The following is a 23,466-nucleotide window of genomic DNA, read 5'->3' as shown; positions in this document are numbered from 1 at the left end:
AACACACACTCGAGCGAGAACAGAGTCCTTCCCATCATTTAACTGGACAGGGATGAACAACTGCTCTCCAATTTGCTGAATATCAGCCAGGCTCTGAGCTGATTTCACATCTTTCTGGACTATAGGAGTGGGAGTTTCTGATTGTGGATTAGTAAAGAATTTCAGAGTGTTTCCTTCCAGCGTGGAATACCACCTTAAACTGGAAGGAAGGTTGATTTTCAGAAACAGAGAGGACCCCCCATCACCAGTCTGTTGTCCTACTGCTATTACTGTCACGTCTGGAATTTGGCTATTCTGGAAGTGAAATTCTACTTGGTCAGATTTTTGTTCAACCATGTGGCATGTGCCGTTTAAACTAACATGGTTGACACTCTGTTTTAATTTTATTGGTCGGCTAGTCTGGGTCCAGAGGACCTTGTTTACACAATCTATTAGGGGTGACAACCTTCTCAGGAGGTCATTCCCTAGTAAACAAGGGGTGCCCTCCGGGGTCACAACTATGACCGGGTGTTTCAACTTATGTCGCCCAATTTTAATGTCCAAGTCTGCAGTCCCCTCAACGGGAATTTCCTTCCCGTCAAAGTTCTGTAGTTGTCCCGGAAGAGAGGTGAGAGGAATTTGGTAATTCTCTCCCCTTCCTGCATTCAGTTCGTCAAAGGCCCTTCTGGACAGAAGGGTAGCTTGAGATCCAGTGTCCACCAGTGCCGAGATTGTACCCTGCCCCTGTACTTGTACCGGGGCATAATATCTTCCCTCCTTCCCCTCAAGGGGGCACAGGTAATGTACATTTTTGGACAACTGGTGGGCTAACTTTCTGGTTTTGGACATTGCTAGCGAAGAGATTTGGGCAGAATTCTGTGGAGAGTCTTGGGAATCTGAAAGAAAAATTTGGCAACTGGAGATCAGAGCCATTGTGGGTACCCCTGGTTCCAGTTCTGGGCCGCCCCCCCCCCTTTTTGGAGGCAGTCCCCAGTATGGGTTTGAACCCGGGGATTTTCTTGCTGTTGGTTCTGGGATGAGATGGTGGGCGGCGGTAGCTCAGTCTCCACATCTCCCCAGTCTGGATTTGCATCCCTAGGGACCCATTTTTCTTTGGGAGGAGTTCCCCCCTCTCTGAAGGAGAAGATCCTTTTCCCAGGATCCTCTGAGGATCCCTCTCCCTCAAATTGGAAGATCTGTACCTCCTCCTCAAACTGAGTCTGTTTGGGTCTTTTGTTTCTCCTACCCCCCCTCTGCTCCTTAGGAGGCAGACTTTCAGGGGCAAGAGATTTTGTTTCCGGTTCCTGGGTTTCCATGGGCTGTTTACAAGTGAGGAAGGAAGCTTCCTCCAAGGCTTTACACCCCCCTTCCCCTTGTGCCTCCTCCCTGGGAACCGGTGAGTTATCGGGGTGCTGCCCCCGTCATTGTTCTGGAGCACCAGGTCCAGAGTTGGGTGCGTTCTGCGCCGGCACGCCCATCTGAGGGTTCTGCTGAGCCCTCAGTATGTGACCCAGATCCCGCGCCATGTTTTGAACCTGGCGCTCTAACTGGGAAACCCGCTCAGGCTGATACGGGGCCCTGTTTTCCCCCCTAGGCTGATCCCGGGAAGGGTAGCTGTCCCTCCTCTGGTAATACCCCGGGTTGGGAAGATTTGGGTACCCCTCCACCCTTGGCCTCCCCTCTCCCGGATTCAGTGGTCTGGGCTCAGGGAATTGGGGAAAGAAGGATGGATGATTTTGGGGTTGGAAGTCGGGTGGATATCTGGGGAAAAAGTTCTGCCCAGGGTTTGGTAAATTTCTGCCCTCCTGTGGGAAGTTTGGAGGGAAGTTCCCTGGGTTAGGTGCTTGGCTGGATCCCCCCCCTTGGGCTGGAGGAGTCCACACATAACCCAGGATGGGTCTGTTTCCCTTGTAACGGGGACTTACATAATCAGGAGAGCGAGGGACCCCATTTGTGGGGCTGCCTCCCTGGCTCCCTGTCTGTGACTGGCCCGAGGACCTTCTGGGCCTAGCATTATAAGGTGCATGTAGGTTTTTAGGCCCCCCTATCTCCAAATCCAAAACAGGGGTGACCTTTACCTCTGCCACCTTGGCAGCAGCAGGGGTGCTGTTGGCTTTGGGGTTTTTCTGGGCATTACTTTTGCTATCTACCGGTTTCTGCACCTCATAGATCCGGGTAGCCTGTTCAATGACCCAGTCTAAAGATCTTTTCTCGTGAAAATCCCTCACGAGCTGGGTCATGATATATTTGGGCAAGGCATGGAAAAACGTATTAATAAACTCTCTACTATCTGTGCGCACCCTTCTGGTGGTTTGCGCAAAAGCACGTTTCAGTTCTTGCACAAATTCTTGTGGGGCCTGATCCTCCCCACATTGCAAATTGTAGGCTGCCTTGCGAGCCTCTTGAGGATTTCTGTGAACAGAAAAATGTTTCAAGATGGCCGCCTTATAGGTGGACCATCTTAAATGATTTTGGTCCTCCAGCCCCGCAAAGAAACTGGAGTATTCCGGGGAGAAGGTCCACTTTACATATTGAATACAGCTTTGGCTGTCATTCAAATGGAAAGTCTCCATCATTTGTTCAAACAACTCTAAGTGCTCCCAAACAGAATACTTAGCGTTCTTATGGTAAGGCGTGATGACGCTCCTGATCGCCTTAATCTGCTTTAAGGGGTCCTTAAGCAAGGCCCTTTTTGCCTTATTGGCCTTTTTGGTTCGGGTAACCCTTGTCCATTCGTCCTCGGATTCAGAGGCACTGCTCCCAGAGGTTCCCGTCTGTTCTTCCAGGTTTTCCCGGATTCTGCGAGCCTGGGAATGGCTGGCAGAATGTGGGGACCTGGTCTCCTGTGTCCTTCGCAGTTCAAAGGAGTCTTCAGATTCCTCCTTGCTGCCAGGATTTGATGGGTACCCCCTCCACTGACCTAACTGGGCAGAGGTTTTCAGGATGCCCTTAATGGGCCTACTCTCCTGGGGTTCCCCATTGAACTGTACTGTACTTGGGTGCCCATACCCGGATGCCCACCCCTCCATTCCTGAGTGGTACTGGCCTATGAGCCCCATACTCTTAGCTGGATAGTAATCTGCCATCCCTGTGGCCCTGTGCTCATGTGCGCCAGGGGACATGGGGGTGGTAGAGTCCAGGGACTGAGAGGTATGAGGGCCTCCTGAGGTTATGCTCCGGAGTTTCCATTTCCCAGCGAACCTCATCTCTATCCGCCCCTGCTCCCTGTTGCAATGCAAGAGCCTGCATTTGTGCTTTCAGTTCCTCTGTTAAGGTCTTACTCGACTCTATCAGTCTCTCCTGCATCGCTACCTGTTGCTGGAGCCTCTCATTGTGCTGGCAAAGAGCCTCATTTTCCCTCTGTGCTTCCTGGTTGGTCCTGGAGAACTGGGCCAGTCTTTGCTGCAGGAGGTTTATCTCCTGAGCTGTGTCCCTATTGGCCTGCTCCTTTCTTGCCAGAGCCTCTTCCACCCTCCTGGTGTGCTCTGACAAGTTCTGGTTTTCTTTTTGGAGGTCACCCAGCCCCTGGAGGGCCAGGTGATTTTCTTCCATTTTCCTTTTTAAATGGCAGACTTCCTGGCCTATGGCGTCTCTTTCCTGACTAAGAGCCTGCATTTGTGCCGCCAGGTCGTCCCTCTGCCTTTGGAAGGCACCAGCTTTCTGGCGCTCCTGGTCAAACTCTGTCTGGGTATCCAGGTCTTTCAAAATCAGTTTATTGCTCTCTGCCTTCTCTCTATCTAGGTGGCTTTGCAGGGTGACTACCTGCTCAGCACATGCCCTATTGAAGTCTAGCTGTTGCTCCAGCTTTTTCTGGCTTTGCAGTAGGGAGTCCAAACCTTCTTGGTGTTCCTTCTGCAAGGCCAGAAATCTGGTATCCTGGTCTGTCTTTTCCTGTTGTAGGATGCCCATATCCTCTTTTATTTTAATGATGTACTGCCTACTATCATCTTCTGACTCCTGGCTCCTCTGCAGCCTCTGCTCAGAAGAGACCAGGTCAGATTGGACCTTCTCTAACACCATCTGTTGCCTATTTGCCAGATTTTGGCTTTCAGCACATCTATCCTGCATGTCTCCCATATATAGGTACAGGTATGCTGCTATCCTGGCAATCTTATTGTGTTCCTCTTTGGCTTTAGGAGCCATATATAGTTCACTCAGGGCCACATGTAATGGACCCTGATCTCTCCATAAGTCTGACCCTGTTTCAGTGACCTGTCGCGTGATGGCCTGCAACCAGGCATCCTGGCCCTGTTCGGTCCATTCACCTCTCACAAATAGCTTATGCAAGAGGTGCTCTCTGGCTATTTTCATGTCTACTAAGGTCGTCATTCTAGAGATTGGTCTCTGTCCTGATTTACAGAAGTTTGTATTTTATTTTTGCAATCCAATTTCTTGCTAGACTTTTCCCAGGGTGAGGGACTTGGTGAGAGAGATTTCAAAATGTCTGCTTTGCCTCACCCCCTTTTGAATTCCCCTGTGGGATCAATGCTACCATCAGTGAAAACAGTGTGTGCTTGCTGCTTCCGTCTTTTTAAACCAGTAAGGTTTTCTAACCTGCTCACATGTGGACTGTCTGTTGGTGTGGGTTTGTGTTATGTTCATCACAGGAGTTGGATGTTCTGCGCTTCTCAGATTCTGATACCCACTTTGTTTCTGCAGCTCACTCTCGATTTTCTTGATTGCCGCCCAGGAATTTCTGGGAGATGTGGGTCTAAAATTCAAACACAAGAAATCTAGCAAGCAGGCACAGAGGCTGCTAGGCATTTTGGATGGGACATTGGTACTAATGTTTCCATGTATTTTCACGCGTTCTGAGAAGTCAGTAAATGGGGTTTCTCTCAACTTCCTCAACTCTAATCTCCACTAGCTCTGGCAATGCCCTGGTAGGCTGCACACCCCAGATGGAGAGGGGTCCCTGCAATCCTTTGGCAGGATCTGGACGCTGATCCTGTCACACTTGTAACATACTTCCTAGTAAAAATATAAATTTCGAACTACAACTTATACCCTTTTAATCCATCTTGGTTCCAGACGGAATGCTGTGACAGTAATTACAATAAGTCAGAACCCTGAACTCCATATACACATCTATAAGTCAGACAAGTAGATTGTGTGACTGTACTACCAAATGCACCTGAAAGGGTACTCAAAATCTCAAAATGGTAAAGAAAACTATGTTATATCAGCCGTCTCCCCTTTTTTTCTCATCTCTCTCTCTTTTCACTTCTCCTCTTTCACAGGATTCACATATTTAAATCATTTGATGGATTCAACTGCAAACAGTTTGGACCCTTCAAACCCTTTACCCCCACTGGTGCAGGGGAGCTGGCCTGGCAGGTGCAAGCTCCTGTGGGCCCAAACAAAAACAATCTTCTCCCCCAAATTAAAATCCTTTGGCTGGCTTACATTCACCTCTCCTGGTTCGTCATGGAGGTTCTTTGTTGTCTGCCTACTGAGTGCCACAGAGTGTCTGACCTCTATTACAGTCCGGTTCTGCCCAGAAGGTGTTTTCTCTATGATTGGATGAGGCAAGTGTTGGCTCTTATCTACTGCAACACAGCCGAATCTGAATCTAGCATGGATCTACTCCCCGCCATCTGGATTATCATCAATTTCTGTCATATCAACTCTCCCTCACCAGTTGTTCACTGGTGGGACTGCATGTTTGTTTGTTTTATTCGTATTTATATAGTGCACAACAGCCACGATGTCCTCGGGCTGTTGTGCGCTATATAAATACGAATAAAACAAACAAACATGGGAGTCAGGTGGCCTGGTAAAGTGGTTAGGACCGCGCTTGCCAACTGCAAACCACTTGGCAGAAAAGCCCTCCTCACAAAGGTTGTCAAATAAGTGCAGTCAACAGAAGTAAAGGCTTGATGGGTTTCTGAATATGCTGAATGGCGCTGTGGCCGTGACAGGGGATTTTCAGGAAGGACAGATCTCAGTTTCACGCGCAACCGCATTCATTAAAGGGCCTGCTTGGGTGCACTGTAATGCCAAATAGCAACAGCTCCTATTTCCCGCCTGAACCTCATTACGTGACTTTAGTGCAGGTGATCAATGAGCAGTGCCAAGAGTGTCTGTGTAGCCCGGAATGTGGGGAGAGTGACATATTCCTGATTTTCCCTGAGAATCAGACATTCCATGTCACGAGTTGCTGTGATCATTAAAGCTTAAGCATTATATTATCACTTTATCTATTATTTGTCACATTATAATGTAGGTGTATCTCACACAAAACAACCCACAGTGGCTACATTCCACTTAATGAATTCCACTTCCCTTGCAAGGAGCTGCTCTATCACACTCTGTAATTCCTGATTTCATGACAGGGTTACATGGGCCAGAGTATAACTGAACCTACTTACAGCCCAATAAGCCTGTGTGCACTGTGGACATAGCATGGATCTATAAGCCCTTTTGAATGACAGAGGGCCTCATTATACGGTAGGTGGTAGGGGTTTACCGGTACCGGTAAACCCCTACCGCCTTACTACGAGTTCCCTTTGCGGGACCTGACTTTAACGGCTGGTTTTACCAGCCGTTAAAGTTGGGTGCCGCAAAGGGACCTCGGAGCTAATTACGGTACCGCAATTTGCGGTACCGTAATTAGCACCTTCCCCATTCCCATTATGCCCTATGGGGGCAAAAATGGGAATGGGGAAGACCCTTGGTGAATGGGGAATTACCGCCCCCACTCACCTTGGAGTAGGGCGGTAATTCCGCCATCCACCAAGGCGGACACGGTAAGATACCGCGTCAACCATGGCGCTAATAGCGCCATGGTTAACGCCTACCGTGTAATGAGGCTCAGAGTCTTCTTGAATGGAAAGGAGACGACAAGTGCTGAAATGATAAACTACATCTTGCACCGCTCTACCAACTGCATTAGCAATATTTTAGGGCCAAAATAGTGTTGATGTGTGTCAATGAAATGTCAATTTTGGGTGACAAAAATGTCATTCTCCACTACAATAGAAGGATACAAGTTTGCATTTGGCCGGTTCGTACTGAAATCTGTGATGTGTAGGTTATTCACAAAGTTCTGCATCAGTAACAATAGCCTTTAAGTAGGCAGCTGTCTACCTAGAGTCTGAATGTGTCATGTATAGGCAGTACAACGATCTACGGAGCAAGCCTTATAATTAATGATGTTTCAACCAGCACAGAAAACCCAGAAAACCACAGAAAACTCTTTAGTGGGTGCATTCATCGTCTGACTGACTATACTGAGGTCTGAATCTATGAACTAGAGCATGCAACCTTCAGTGCATAAACAGGTGTATTAGAGGGAATAACAATTTAGTGGGTGAGAGCTGTTGCATGGTAGTTATGTGGCAAAGAAAAAACAACAAGGGTTTCATAGACCCACACTGTGCCCAATTCGTGTTCCCTCTAGCCAATGAGCTATGGCCGCATTGACATGTGCGTGTGTTATATGCAGGGGTGGGGGATTCACTGTCAGCAAGCTGGTATATTACTCTTTTATTAGGTTCCAAAATGTTATTTAATGCTGTAAGATAACATAGTCAAGCACATTTAAGATTGCTTCTAAATAAAAGGTGTTGTTATATTTGTCTTTAAGCTATCACATAGATGGTCATGCAAATGGTTAATAACCATTATCGTGTATGCTACATCACATGACAGGAGATTACCAGGTGTCTCACAGAGCCATCTTAATTCATGTGTCTGATATATATTTATCAGGATGGCCATGGTTGAGTGTATGGTCTCTGGCTCTGATATCCACATGCATGAGTATACTGATGACACATTGTTGTACATGTAGCTAATATCCAGCAGTGATATTCAACATCTGCAGAACTGCCTCCAGTGGGATGAGACATGTATGGCTGCACATGTTCTGAAATTGAACACTACAAAGACTGAGTTGCTTTGTTGGCGAATGCCAACTCTATAGGTTCTATTCTTTCATAGCTTTCTGATGCTTTTGTTCCTGATGCAACTTCTTGCATTGCCCCAACTTCTAAAATCTTGGTATTCAATTTGGATCTCTCTCTTTCTTCTAACCCTCAAATTAATGGTAAGGTAAGCTTATTCAGTTGTGAAAGTTGTCAAACGTTTCTTCTTGTGTTGTAATTAGTGGATCTGCTGAAATGTTGGGTTTGTTATGTTCAAGACCCTTAATTAGGATGATAGGTTTAATGTCTTTACTGTGTCTAATTGGGGTGTTGGGTCCTATGGATTGTTCCACGAGTGGGGCCACCTTTGTTAAAAATGCAAACGGAATGTATAGGTAATGATCTCAGGAAAGTTAACCTGAGAGCAAACAGTGACAATGTTCTCATTATAAACAGACCATAACAATGTTCTCATTGCAAAGAATTACATAAATGGTGTGATAAGCACAGTGGGTGTGATCATTAATAATGTGTGTAAGCTCTAGAGCACCACAGTTAGCTATACATTACCTAGTGGTAGGATAGTCCTCTTGTTCAAGCCTGATGTTAAAATCTATGGACATTGTGAGGCATTGATGAGCACAGGGGAAGATCACTAATTACTTTTTATTCACTTTGAAAGCTATTACACCATCTGTTTCTTCTCACGTTCATCTTTTAGCACAGTCTTTGTTTGTGTCCCACATTGGCATGACATTCTGAATGTGTTGGCCTTCCCCAGGCTACTCTACGTCAAAAAAGAAAAAAAAGAAAATAGTGGTTTACTCTAATTATGTCTATTGTGGTTGATTATGAATGTTTCATGACTCTGAGGCAGGAAATATTTAAATGTTTTAGATTTTTACATTTCTGTTGTAAGTGTGCCATATGCAACTGTATACTTTTTTCCATTGTTCAGCTCTCAGTAGCAACTTGTGCACAGTACACTCTCTAAATGAATATGAAAATAAATATATTAATATTATGAGAACATACACGTGGCTTTAAATCTCATTGTGTAACTTGTGCTTTTGCAAATGCTGGTAAACTGAAGATGTAACCCCTTTTCATGCTTGTTGTGCCATGGTTGAAACTTCCTAGCTTAGATGGTGCGTGATTTGAAATGACACCATTTCATTCATTAGGTGAGTGGAGAAGTCAAAACAACATCACAGAAGGGTTTCAGGCTTAGTAAGAAAACAACAGGCCTGGCCCTTGTTACCCAATGCAGAATAAGCTTCACTTTTAAATGCTGCCAAAAGGCTTTGGGTTAGCCAATTATTACAGAATTACCAGAGACAGCTACAGGTTATGCCACATATACCAGCAACCCTTCTTTGGCCCACTGTGTTCTGAGTACAGCTGTTATGGATAACCAGAACAATCAGAGATCTGTGACAATAGTAGGAGAGTGAAGAGAACACTGATAGCGTGATGCTCCTGTCAACAGATAATTAACAATGTGCCACAAAAAAACAACTAACCAAAACATGTATCGGACTATTTACACATGTATGCGGGAATGTGTGGTTTGGAAATACTCATGAGAGACTCTGCTCTGACTGGCTAGGGCGTTGGAGCCCCCTGGGCAAGGCTTCTGTGTAAAGGTAAAGCAGGGTGGGGTCTATGATTTCTCTGAGTCCACCCCTTGTATCATAAGAAGTAGAACAAGGGACCTATGTTTTCATATCCTGTGGACTGCTATTCTGCAAACAGAAATGTGCATACATCCAAGAACCCTTCTAGGAATATGAAGGTTACAAGGCAGCCCTTTTCCTCAGCTGACATTCTCTGATCCTACCACACTATGTGCCCGATAATCGAGAGAGCGAAAGAGATAGAGAGAGAGATTGAGAAAGAGGGAGAGTGAGAGAGTTCAAATATGGGGGAGGAAGAGTGTTCAGCCAACACTAGCAATTAACTCTCAGCCTGGTGTCCAAGCTGAAATCCACATTCATCCTCACCAACAGCGTGCAGAAACATTTCATTTCCAACATGCATTTATGTCCACACTCTGACAAACTGGCCTGCCGCCTGCTCCAAAGGCAATACCGTCTCTCTGTTCTCACCAAGAAGAGAGCCCTTATCCAAGCCCGCATCTCTGCGGCATCTAACAACTCGGCTGAACTCTTTAAAATCTGCAAGGAGCTTGCCAACCCTGCTGCAGTCTCTACCTCTCCTGTCCCCTCCCAGGCCCTCTGCACCGCACTGGCCTCCCACTTCATCTCTAAAACTCAGGACATCCTGCCTCACTCTCCTCCTATCACCTCCCCCCCTCTCTTCCCTGCTCTTCCTCTGGCCCTTCTGCAGCCACCCCTCCTCCCTCCTTCTCTGCCTTTCCCCTTTTTTCTGCTGACGAGGTTTCCAGACAAGTCCGATCTATGAAAGTCTCGTCTAAACAGATTCACCCCTGTTCCTCCAAAACTATCAAGGACCACATCGCTCCCTGGCTCCTGCCCTGGCTGACTTTTGCAACCACTCCTTCGCCTATGGAGTCTTCCCATCCCCCCTCAAGCACTCCCTTGTGCACCCTCTCCTTAAGAAACCCTCTGCCGACCCCTCCTGTCCGGCTAACTATCGCCCATTCTCCATCACTCCCTTCCTGGGCAAGCTGCTGGAGAAACTGGCCATCTCCCAGCTTAACCTCCATGCTGAAGCTGTTGATAGTCTCCATGACCATCAATCCGGCTTCAGAGCGGCCAGAAGCACGGAAACTGCTCTCCTGAACATCCGTGAGGACCTGCTCTTGAACCTCGACTCCAACACTCCGTGTGTTCTCATTCTGCTCGATCTCTCTTCTGCCTTTGACACTGTCAACCATGCCATCCTGCTCAACCGTCTCCGTGATAACCTGGGTATTACTGGTCAGGCTCTGGCATGGCTGACCTCTTTCCTTTCCAATCGACCCTCCCAGGTCCAACTTGGGTCCTTCTTCTCTGACATCTTTTTCTCCACCTGTGGCGTTCCCCAGGGATCTAATCTCTCTCCCTGGCTGTTCAACCAGTATCTGGCACTCCTTGCCCACCGCATCGCCACCCTCTGCCCCAACTTTCAGTGCTATGCGGATGATACCCAGCTCATTTTCAGACTACCCTCGGCCTCCTCCTCTCCCTCCCTCATCTCTGACTGTCTGTCTGCTATCCAGGAATGGTGTGCTGCCAATGACCTCTGCCTTAATGCTAGTAAGACTGAGATCCTACTCATCGGCACACCCACTCCCTCCTTCCCTGCAGCTCTCTGGCCGGCCTCTCTTGGCCCTCTTCCTGCTCCTACCTGCAAGGCAAAAAACCTTGGGGTCATCTTCGACTCCACACTCTCCATCTCTCCTCATATATCTGACGTCTCTAAGAAGTCACATTACCAGCTGCACCTCCTCAGAGGTATTCTTCCCTTCCTCTCCTTTCCCCCAGAAGCTCACTGTCTCCCGAGCCCTGGTTCTCTCAAAGCTGGACTACTGTAACAGCCTCTATCTTAATCTGCCTGCCTCCACTCTCTGCCCTCTGCAACTCACCCAGAACAGAACTGCAAGACTTGTCCTTGGCCTCAAGCCCAGGGACCGTATCTCTCCAGGACTGAAATCTCTACACTGGCTCCCAGTGGCTTCGAGGATTAAGTTCAAAACCCTCTGCATTGTCCACAAGGCCTTCTGGGGCCTGGGGCCTAAATACCTTCAACTCTCTCTTCCTAAATATCTTCCTTCCCGAGCCCTACGCTCATCCGTCTCCAACTCCCTCAGGGTCAGCCGCTTCTCGAAGCAACGAGCTGGGGGTAGATCTCTCTCCGCGGCAGGGGCCTCCCTCTGGAACAGCCTTCCTGCCTCCCTGAAACTTGAGGAGAACCATCTCCGGTTCCCGAAGCACCTCAAAACCTTCCTCTTCACTTCTGCTTTCTCTCTCCCTCTCCCCTGCTAAATTCTTCACCTAAACTGCACTGATTCTGCAACTGGGCCACTCTCACCAACCTCGGTCCTGGGCCCAGTCACTCTTCACTTGCACTGCCTCCCTGGCAACCTCTGCACTGCGGGACTGTCTCTGTATCCCTACAGCCCCCCCCCCCAGCACTTGTCTGCACTTACCTTGCACTTGCCACCAGCTGGCCCTATTTATTTATTATTTTATTTCTATTCTATTTATTTGTACTGCACTCCCCACTCTCCCCCTTCCCCTTGCACTTTTTCCCTTCCCCCTACCCCTGCACTTGCGCGGTCTGAATGACACCTGGCCTAGTAGGATCATTGTCTGTCTTCCCCTTGTTCCCCCCTCCCTGCCTCGTCGCGCCTTGAAACACTTGTGTATAGGCGCGTTACAAATGCCATATCATATCATATCATATCATATCATATCATATCACACACTAATTTAAACTTGAACAGAGCAAGCTATAACAATTAGGTGTCTTTAGACTGACCTGAGTAAGCAGTGATGTCTCCTCCACTATTTCGCCTGAGGTTCGTAGCAGATAGACATAGCCCACAAAGTCTCCTATGAGCCCTATGGCAACAGGGCAACAAGGGGTCTCTTGTGGTCCAAGCCCAAAGGGAAAAACCCTTGAAGGGGAAAAAGCCTTGTCCAAGATGGTTCGTTGGAGATTGCAGTAGGTTTCCACAGTGGATGCAATAGTTAGAATCCACAGGAAAGTAGCCTCCCTATGGAGGGAGATGGATGGTGAGGAATGACACGCCAAGGAAGTCAGGCGGCTCGGAAGAGAGAGCCAGAACCTAGGGAAGCAGGAATCTGTCCAAAAGGAGAGCCGAGAGCAAGGAGAATGAGAATACCAGGAAGGAAAGCAAGTAGCACATGAAGCACAAGCAGAACCGGGGCTTGGAGTGTTGAGGGAGTCATTGTGAGAAAAGAGGTAAGGTAACAGGTAAGAAGGGAGAATAAACAGCGTCAGTGCTCAAAGATGTTGAAGCAAAGCAAGGCGCTCACCTTTCTGCAGCATTATATTTTGGCTCTGTGAGGTAGTGCGCGTGAATCCCTTGAGTCATCTTGGAAAACACTGAAAGGTTGTCAGAGTTCTTGCCGATCAACCAAAGTCGATATCATCTTGAATGGTGTAGAATTTTAAGGGGATGTCACCTTCTCCATTGTTGCTAGATGGAGCAAGTGCTGGCTGAGGCCCTGCCACAAGTATCCACTCACAACAGCCAGCCTCTTCCTGCATCCACTACATTGAACAACACACCAACCAGCTTCTAGCCATTACATTCACACAATCTGAAAAATGGCCTCTGGACACTTTATGGCATGAATCATCTCAATTATCCTGCGATTTAACCCTGCAGCACTCGGAATAACATAGGTTGTTTCAGTACCGATAGTCCAATCCACACTAAAATGCAGTTTATCCGATTTAAGTTGTAGCAGCATTTTACCCAAAGTAAAATAGCGCTGCCCAATTACACTATTAACCACCCCATTCTCTCTCTTTCCAGACTCAAAATGCCAAGAGTTCATGCAAATGGCAGGGAATACCCAATATAAGGCCCACTTACATAACATAACATAACATAACATAACATAACATAACATAACATAACATAACATAACATAACACACAGGGTGTCCTAAGACCTCTGCATCTACAAGAAGGCAAATTAGAACGCTGTGCAACCCTAATTATATAGCTCCCACTTACCCAGATGTAGACCAGTAAAGGTAGAAGGAAGACGCATACACTGCAGAAATGTAAAAACATAGAAAAATAACTTGGAATTCTAAAATGTATCTTTGTTACACATCACCATCACTGGAGAGATCCTTGAAACGTTTGGCTACAGTATGACAAGTCGATTATGTCATTTCACGATAATGTCATGTTAAGTCAGTTTGATGAATCTATTGCAACAAATACAAAGAGAATGTTTGAGAAAGGTTTCCTGACTACCTGCCCAGATGGCAATAATGAAAAAGAGTCAGGGAAACGTCATCAGAAAAAAGGGAAAGAAAAAAGAAAGAAGGAAAAAAGACAGTGGGGGTCATTACGACCCTGGCATTAAGGGTTTAACGGCGCGGTAAAAGGTGTCGGCGCCGTTAAACCCTTAACACCTGATTATGAGGTCCCTTTGCGGGACCCGACCTTAACGGCTGGTTTTGCCGCAAAGGGACCTCGGTGCTAATTACGGTACCGCAATTTGCGGTACCGTACTTAGCGCCTTCCCCAGTCCCATTGAGCCCTATGGGGCGAAAATGGGAATGGGGAAGGGCCATGGTGAAATGGGGAAATACAGCCCCGCCAACCTTGGAATGGGGCGGTATTTCCCCAATCCTCCATGGCGGACTTGTTACAACACCGGCACCAACCATGGTGCTAATAGCACCATGTTTTAGCGCCGGGGTTGTAATGAGGGCCAGTGAGAAGTTAAAGCGGCAGGTGCTTGAAGGTTAAGGATGAGGAAAGGTGAGGGGTTAGAGCATGAGACACACCTATTGAAAAAAGGGGGACAATTGTGGGGGGGCATTTGGGACACAATTCAAGATTCATAAATGTATATACTGACCACTGAAATGCATACTGACATGTACATTTCATGTATTGAGGTGCATATATTAGATACTGAAAGATATACACTGTACACTGAGAGACAGATATTCTATACTAGATGTACATTCTGTTTATTTACACACATGCTTTATATATTGAAATAGATACACTGCATGCTGAGATACATTCATTGTACACTGAGAGGTATATGTTATATAGTGAAATTCATATATGATATAAAGAAGTATGTATGCATATGCACTCTACAATGAATTACATACATGGTATATTGCAACATGTATACAGTATTTTGAGATGACTACATTATCTATTGAAATATATACTCTGTATACTGAGATACATTCATTATATGCTAATATATCGTAAATATATATATATGTGTGTGTGTATACAGTATACTGAGATGTATACATTGTATATTGACACATATACACTGTACAATGAGACATGTTAATTGTACATTGAGACACATATATTGTATATTGAGCTACATACATTACCTATTGAAAGGCATACACTGTATGCTGAGATATATGCAATGTATGGTGAGATGTATACACAGTATATTGTGCTGCATATATTGTATATTTAAATGCATATTGAAATGTATACATTGCAAAGTGACCAATATCTTAAATAATGGGATGTGCATGCTATATTCTAATAACTTGTATACACAACATGCTGACATGCACACATGATATAAGAATTTGCTTATGCTATATGCTGACATACATGTTATATTGTAATGCATCTACAATATAATAAAACGGCATACTGTAAACTGAAATCCGTGTATCTGCATGTCAAAACATATATATTTATCATTCAAATATGTAGGCTATTCATTAAAATGTATATACTGCATGTTGACACATATACATGATATGTTGAGAATCTTTGTACACTGTAGTGGGAAGCTTGCATATAGTGTGGTGAAACTGCTTGCACATGAACTCTTTTCTTATACACACAAGACTGAAAATGTCATATGGTTTACAGTCCTGCCCACTGGAGGGGGTGGCCCGTTCTTCTCTCACTAGTTTCACTTTCCACAAGTTCTGTGGAGCGACTAGGCCTTCAAAGGCTGGAGAAGCTTGGAAAGATATTTCCTGACTGACAGTTTTTTGAAAGTCTGACTCTTAGCCTGCTAGCCTAGCCTGCTTTGTGGTGAGTGTCTGTATATATTTTGTGTTGGTTTTGGGGACAGGAGAAATGGTTGCCAGCATAGCAGTATGCTACTGTAAATATTCAGCAGCGGACACAGGGCTTAAGATCTGTTTCTCTGCGGGCACAACGTGCTTGTTTATTTGTCATTATTACTGTTGTTTCTTAGCAAGCAATGGGCCTTACAGTACACATATTTGAACCATACAAATACTAATGTTGTATAGTAAGATGCTGCATCTCCAAACTTAGGTAATAAGATATGATCAAGTCTTCATGCATAGTCCCTACATGATATACCTCTGTATACAGTTTTTGGACCGTGTTTCCTTGGCCACCTCTAAAAGATGCCATCCAGGAAATGCTGCACTCATCAACTGTGCCTTGAGAGGAGGACAATCCGCATGCCGTGCAGCGTGAATTCAACAAAGAAGTGAGGGAGCAGTTTAGTGGATTTGTGGGGCTGGGGAATGAGGGAAGGGGTGGAGGTGGTCATGGAAGGGGGATGAGCTAGAACAGAAGGGGGAGTAGTGTACGAGGGCTTCGGTTGGGGCTGGCCAACAAAGAGGTGGTGACTGGGTGGGACAGGAGGGGCGCATTTGGGACTCTTTTTTAAGTGGTCTCCAATGGGAGGCTAAAGGCATAGAACCATTCCTTCATATAGAACATTAACAATTCCATTCACGTTCTGTTAGAGACTCTAGTATATGAAATATACATCACACCCACTTAGCAAACTCTGATCCTTTCATTCTCTGCTTAGAGTATTTTACCATACCAAACCCCATGCAAAACTCATCGGACCTTAGTACAAAAGTGACTCCTACCTTTTTCACGTGATATTTCCTCGAACCTTACATTATTTAGAAGTGAGGTAAATTGACCCTGCTCTTTTTCATAACCACCTTTACCCCTATCCTTCATTAAACTCGTCTCCCCCTTCCCTTTCTCTGTTCTCTCACTTGTGTGACATAAATTACCCTTTGTCATTCTAGTATGTTTTTCAACTTAAATATGGCTTACACTGAATCTTTTATTTCTTGCGAAAATCAGAGAAAACATTTGAAATTTCAAAAAAGGAAAGAGCAAATTGAGATTCTGAAACAGAAACAATAATTTACTATGCGTCTGATTTGCAAAGTATTTTTCAATGGGATTGCACCATGGTAAAACGTTTTTGTAAATCAGACCCTGTGTTTTCGAAATGGAATGGCTGTATTCTAATGCCAGCCGCCTTCATGGGTGACATCTTCCAGGGCTTACAAGTATAACCTTGACACTTATATATGATTTAACTCTTTCTTTGACCTACAGAGGTCTTAACATATGGCTAGCCAAACTGTCAATCTCTAGATGCGTTGCCCTACAACTCTCATTAGCCCCACTCAACACAGTCAGCAGTGAAGGATCATGGACGTTGTAGGTAAAAACATCTGAAAGTGCTGCCAAGTGCAGTTGTCTGCTGGAGTCAGTGAGACGGATATTGGAGGATCTGCGTGCTGTGGAGGGGCAGAGCATTACCAGCTGGATTGTGCTTATTAATGAGCTTATATGCAAAGCTCACAAAGTGCTGTAAAGTGCAGTTGTCTGTAGTTTGAGCAGGGAAGCGGAGCAATGGAATCAACTTGAACTACTTTTGGTACACATTTATTATTTTTTGGGGGTTAACGTCTAATCCTATTCCCCCATTTTGAAAATAAAACATGTAATTTCTACGAAGCAAACCGTTTGACAAAAGGGTGGTTCCAAAGTGGTGGGTCTAAAGGGGTGGGTCCACCTTATGATTCAACTCCTATCCCCTCCAATCAAGGGCTGATCCCCCTGCGCTGCCAATTGCTTCCTGCCGGTCGGGAGGAATGGGCCGGGAGCCCAAAGGTTCTCTCTTGAGGAACTAAGCCTCTGTTAATTGTTTGTTGGCAGGGGATGGATAACTCATGGGGGGGATTTTTTTTCAAACAACGGTCCCTACATAACATTGGTGTCCCAAGGACCTTTTCACATCCCACAATTTGTATTAGAATCGGTATTTCGTTTGGAAGAACAGACGAGGCTTAATCAATGGAATATGCTCTTCTATTACCTCCTTGTGTATGACATTTTCAAGTGATATTGCACTTGTTGATTTTTTGAATACCTCTAGAATGGATATTGTAGCCACCAACATGTCCTCTAGAATTGTGAGTGACATTATTGTGGCCAGTGACATTATAGGTGTTTTGACTTAAGGAGAGTAAGCATGGTAAATTATCGTCAGTATGTGGGACAAGACGGAAATTTATCCACAAAGTGTCCATTATTCCCGTTATTAGAAATGTTGTGCAAGGAACATCCTCAGATCGTAAGGTGGCCTTTTTAGAGACACCTTGCCAACAGGATTCCTTAACATACAACTGGTCTTGACTGGCCTCTTCATTAAGTTCTTTCAATGTTAACAGCTCGATCAAAAGGCCCGGCTTTTAGCGAGTACTCAACAATTAGTGAAAGGTCCTGGAGCTCAAGAGGATACTCTCAACCTCTGAAAGACCCTACTATCTGTGCGAAATTAACAAGTTTTGATATCATCATGCTTCAGGAAAAATGTTTATGAGATAAAGTAATGTTGGATGGATATTTATCAATAGCGCAATCTGTACTATATGGTTCAAAGGATAGACCTCAAAATGGCCTGCTTGTCACTGTCAACTAATGTTGGGCCTCGAATGTGGCTATTTCTGATGGCACAAATCCAGGGCTCTTAGCGATCCATATCAACATTAAGGGAGTTTCATCCACTGTTCTACTAATTAATTTGTATTTTAATGATGCACAGATGATGCACAGATCACTTTAAAAATGACTATGGGCCTCATTACAACCCAGGCGGTAAGTTCCCTACTTTACCACCATGGTGTAAACTATGTTTACACCATGGTGGATGGCGGATTTACCGCCCCATTCCAAGGTGAGTGGGGCGGTAAATCCCCATTCCCCATTTACCCTTCCCCATTCCCATTGTTGCCCCATAGGGCATAATGGGAGTGGGGAAGGCGCTAATTACGGCACCGTAAATTACGGTGCCGTAATTAGCACCAAGGCGGGTTAGCGCCTTGCATTTTAACGCCTGCTGTAATGAGACCCTATGACTATGAATGAGTTAGCAATTATCTTAACCAAATGGCATGATTTCTCAAATGATTTTATATTGATTGCAGGGGATTTTAATTCAGATCCTTTAGGGAAAGTCTTTACTGGAGATGTAGTAAATAGCTCTGACAACGACTACACATTGAAAGTCTGCATTGGAGCTAAGCATTGAGTGACTTTTTTAATACATGGAATTTACCTTGGATGCTTGGGAAATTCCTGTATTCATTATATCTTTGTTTCCAAGGGGCTTTTCCAATTATACTGCCATTTTTCAGTTCAGGGGGGAGCCCCGAGTGACCACCACATGCTCTGTGCTGTTTTTGTTGGAGTGCCCATGATCCTAAGGTCTTGCATTTTACAGCTGGTAGAAAAGTGAGCAGACACAGTTGATTGTTGTCGGGGCGTAGGTTGGAGATGATGAACAACTTAAAATTTCTGGGATTTATGAACTCAGCTCAGCATAATAAAAAGTCCCTCGTGAACAAACTAAACAGCTCATTTTAGAAAAATTGGCAAATGTTCAATCTTGCAAGTGATTACATTTTACAAAGTGAAAGTTGTGCTATCTTTAAACTTTTTCTTGGAGATATATCACAAATTGCTTGATTTTGATTGAACTGCATTGGGGTTGTTTTGGGAAAAAATGTGTTATCGTTGCCTAAGGGAACTCAAATGGTGTGAGACCTGTGCAGATTTATTAAAATATAAGGCGCTTTGTCGATGTAGCAGACTTCATACTTGGCACACTTTCCTTCACCAAAGCACAGGTCTGCCGTGCTGAGATTCTGATTGAACCTCCTGCACATTAGAGAGAACATACGTTTTTGGGATTGCTCTAACCCATTGACCCAACTATGTAGCTATTGCTCAAAACACATGGAAAATATTAAACATCTGTTTTTGTTTTGTGATGTCCTTTTCGAATTTAAGACTCTTTTGCTTTGGTAGAGTCATCAGTAATCTCATATGTGAACCCTGGATATCCCTATGGGAAAGGATCTATAGTTGTCATTCCATTGCACTCTTTATTTCCCTATTACATTTTTTATGTAGGATCAATATGAGTTGTTTATAAATGATAAGTTTTTTACCTCTAGGTTTTGAAGGTGAGGATAATGTATTTTTAATCTTAAACTGTTTGTGTATGCTGCTTTATATTTTATGTTTTTGTGATGATGTATGGGGTTATTTGTGTAAGTTTTGATTTCAAACCAAGAAGACACCACTAAACAAATAAATAATTCATCTGGTCATTGAAAAGTTGCATTTGACAATGACATGATGACCTTCTGAGTAGGAGCCTGGTTGCACTCACTCATTGCCCTTTGCCCTGCGTTGGACAATTGCCCCCTCTCCATTCGAATTTGAGTCAAAGTATAGCACGTGTTCACATGGCGGCCACATTAGGGTTTATCCAAAGGGCTAAAACATCATAATCATGCCTATTAAGTCGAGTTTGTACCTAAATTGAATTTGTGTGTTCGGTGGTATCTATTTTTCTCACCAGATAAAATGTAATAGTAATTTTGAATACGCAAAAAGAGCATCAGTGAATCCAACTACTCTCGTATTCCTCTCTTCCAGATATCGAGTATCTGCCGGGCAGCAGTTCACGCTGGTGTTGTTCGCAATAATGGAGGTTACATTGATATCATGCCGGTAGATAAAAGAAAGCACTACACTGGTTCATTCCAAAACGGAGTCCTTTCAGAAAGGTACAGACGTAGAACTACGGTGATTGTATACTCCTGGGAAATGCATTCTCGGCTATGTTGTGTCAGTGCATGAATAGATGAATAGGCTAACATGAGTGCTTTCCCAGGCTGTGCTATTTCTTATTGTGCCGCTGCTGTAGAAACAGTGCCAGAGCTGCCTGTCGCCTGTAATCCTCTAAACCATAACCCCAACAAGCTGCTTATTACAGAAAAGGCGCTCTTGTGTATTACTTGCGCTACACATTATCGAATACTGATACATGCGGCTCCTGTCTCGCAGGATTTGATAGATTAGTGAAATTATTGTAGGCGACTAATGGGACAGTGCTACCAGGTATCTGCAAACTCTGTGGCCCTGAAACATTTGCACTAAATAGAAGGCAAGTAATTGTAGCAAAGCTACAGTGGTGAGGCAATATTTCTTTTTTTTTTTTGCAATTCACACAACAAATGAAAACATCACCTCTGCTTCCTTAAATCAATGACTTTTCAACCCTTGGAATGCTCTCACGAAGTAAGGTCACATACACATCATCATTGCACAAGATCCTGCTTTCCTCACAAAATGTACTTTTCCTGCCGTGCTGCCAGGTGCCACATCAGTGTGAATTGGACACGGAGTATGACCCACTGCCCTGCACACATTTGTTTCACCAATGTGTGATGCCTGCAGTTGACACGGCAGTGACGAGGCACCTCAGGGAAGTAACGGCATGCATGGCCATTTCACGAAATGCAGTGTACAGCAGCTGCCATTTTGTGCCATGCCGTCAGCACATGTAAGCTATGAAGTGAATGCTTCACAAACCAGTCTCATGTTTTTTCACTGAATTTGTTAATAATATTATTTTATTTGTACTTATATTTGTCCATATAATGAAAGGCAGTCCAACAATCAATGGATTGACAACAATTTCAGCCCAAAACAGAAGAATTAAACCATAGATGCAAGAAGATGACTTTTAAGAGTAGTGTGAAATAGAGAGTAAGAAGAGATACGTTCTATATGTAATGGAAGAGCATTGCAGTATTTAGGGGCCAGAAGCTCAACAGAAGCTCATTGGCTATCCTTCGAAGGTCATCTTCAATTATGGTTCACTTGCTTTACTTTTAAATGTGTCCATGGGCTTGCACCGGGTTATCTTTGCTCTTTGATTTCTATGTATACTCCCTTTCGTTCTCTCCCCTATCAATCACAATTTCTTCTTTCTGTTCTAAAGCCCCCGTGTGCTTCATTATAAACATATTGAGTAGACCCGATGGTTTAAGGAAAATACAGACCTTACAAACTATATCAATCAACGCTTGGTAATTATACTGGTTGTGATAACACATTCCCCATGATATTCCACCTGCCTCAGTCAAATTTTAACTGGCCATAAGATATGATACTTGGAATACTTATGTACACTTGTATTTGCCAATATAAAGCCTTGAAAAAGACTGCATAATCTTGAAACACGTATTGGCTTGGTTAGGGCACTATACACCTTTTTTAGCTAAATATTCAATTCTAATAACAACGGTGAGATCAGCACAGTATCTTTAGTGTTCTCACAATTTATCCGCTAGGCATAGCTATGTATTTTCTACCCTGTGGCCCTGAAAGCCCTGAAAGCCCCAGCATAGGAGGGGAAGCACACCCGCCTAGGACCAAAGCGTCAAAAGGAAGCACAGAACGGGGCCACATATGTGGCTCCAGAACCATAAACTCTTTATTTTCCGGTGCGTGAGTAGATTGGGGAAGCTGACGCTGTTTTAACATCCTCTCAGACTACCACAGTGTGGCAGCTCCTGCCTTTAGCAACTCCATACATAACACCCAGCCTAGAAAACAACAAGCCGATTGGCATAATAATGGTGATGCATTAGACCGCAAAGAAACATTTCTGTGATTCTGTCAGATCTCAATATCTAACCTAGCAAGTTGCAGATCCTGACATTTCTGAATTCAAGAATGAGTTGGGCCCACCCTTGAAGCTTTTCATGGCTCAGACGAAAGACAGCATGTCCCACATTCAGTAGGATACCAATGCCATAAGGTCTGGAACTGGAAAATATGATGTGTGGTTCAAAGTTATGTGAAACAGGATAACCCGGCATGCGCGGTAGAGAGCTTCAAAATTCATAAGATGGTATTTGACATTGCCCAACTTTGGTTTAATGTTTTAAACAGATACAGGCCCAATAACCTTAGCATATAATATAGATTTTAAAGAAGGAGAAGATGTGGTCATAGTCTTGGTTCTTGGTTCCTTCACCAATTACTAACACTTCCTGTGATAATTGGATTCTGTCCTACATGGGTAAAAGGATGAGTAGAGGATAAAGTACCTACTCAACCCTCACATGTCTGCAAGCCAAGAACCAACACAATCATAAAAGGTAAAACAGCCACAGTTAAGGGATATACCTTGTTTGTTTGTTGTGGTAGATGAGCCAAAGGAAGGCTATACGCGCAAGAGGGTGTGAATGTGGTTCAGTAACAACCCAAACAGCAAAGTATAACAATCTAAAATAAAGGAATGTCCAGTCAATGTTCTATAAAAATATATATACTCTAATTAAACACACCATGCACAATAATACCTAAATAGAAAAAACTAAATAAAACCCACCCGGAGGAAAGAACACAGAATAAGCAAAGATATCAAGATGCAGCACCCTTGAGTAATGAATCAGGGGTGTAAGTAAAAGAATAACCTCAATGTTCTTTAAAAGGATATGTTCTTGGATGCAGCATGGATAAAAGTGACCTAACCACTCTCGAGGGCCCATAAATGAGCCAAGGGAGGGAGTTAGCATTCAATTGTACCTTGCTAGGTTTCTTGGTGGTCCAGCTACGCCACATCAGGTTTCTTGGCACTGTGCAGGCAATTTGAAGATTGGGGGAGTGATAAGGGCAGCAATTGAGGGTCTTGGTGGTACAAATGTGCCAAATGGTTCTTCAAACATGGCTCCAAGCAGTTAATCAGCAGGAAACTCTAGGATCCCAGCTGTCTTAACTCTCAGAGGGGCTCAGAGACAAGATTGGTCATTTCCCTGTGCTTCTGAACATGGGGGTGGAT

General features: G+C 44.5%; 1 protein-coding gene across 1 annotated transcript in view; it reads left to right on the top strand.

Moving 5' to 3' along the window:
- Positions 1–23,466, top strand: part of CRISPLD1 (cysteine rich secretory protein LCCL domain containing 1) — a 625,896-nt gene that overhangs the window by 563,556 nt on the left and 38,874 nt on the right. The window contains exon 14 of the mRNA XM_069621225.1: positions 20,268–20,398. Within this exon, the coding sequence (XP_069477326.1) occupies positions 20,268–20,398 (131 nt within the window). The remainder of the gene's footprint in view (positions 1–20,267; positions 20,399–23,466) is intronic.

Source organism: Ambystoma mexicanum, chromosome 5q (assembly GCF_040938575.1).
Source record: "Ambystoma mexicanum isolate Mex_15411 chromosome 5q, UKY_AmexF1_1, whole genome shotgun sequence".
Lineage (NCBI taxonomy): Eukaryota > Metazoa > Chordata > Amphibia > Caudata > Ambystomatidae > Ambystoma > Ambystoma mexicanum.
This window is presented reverse-complemented; position numbering and strand designations above follow the sequence as displayed.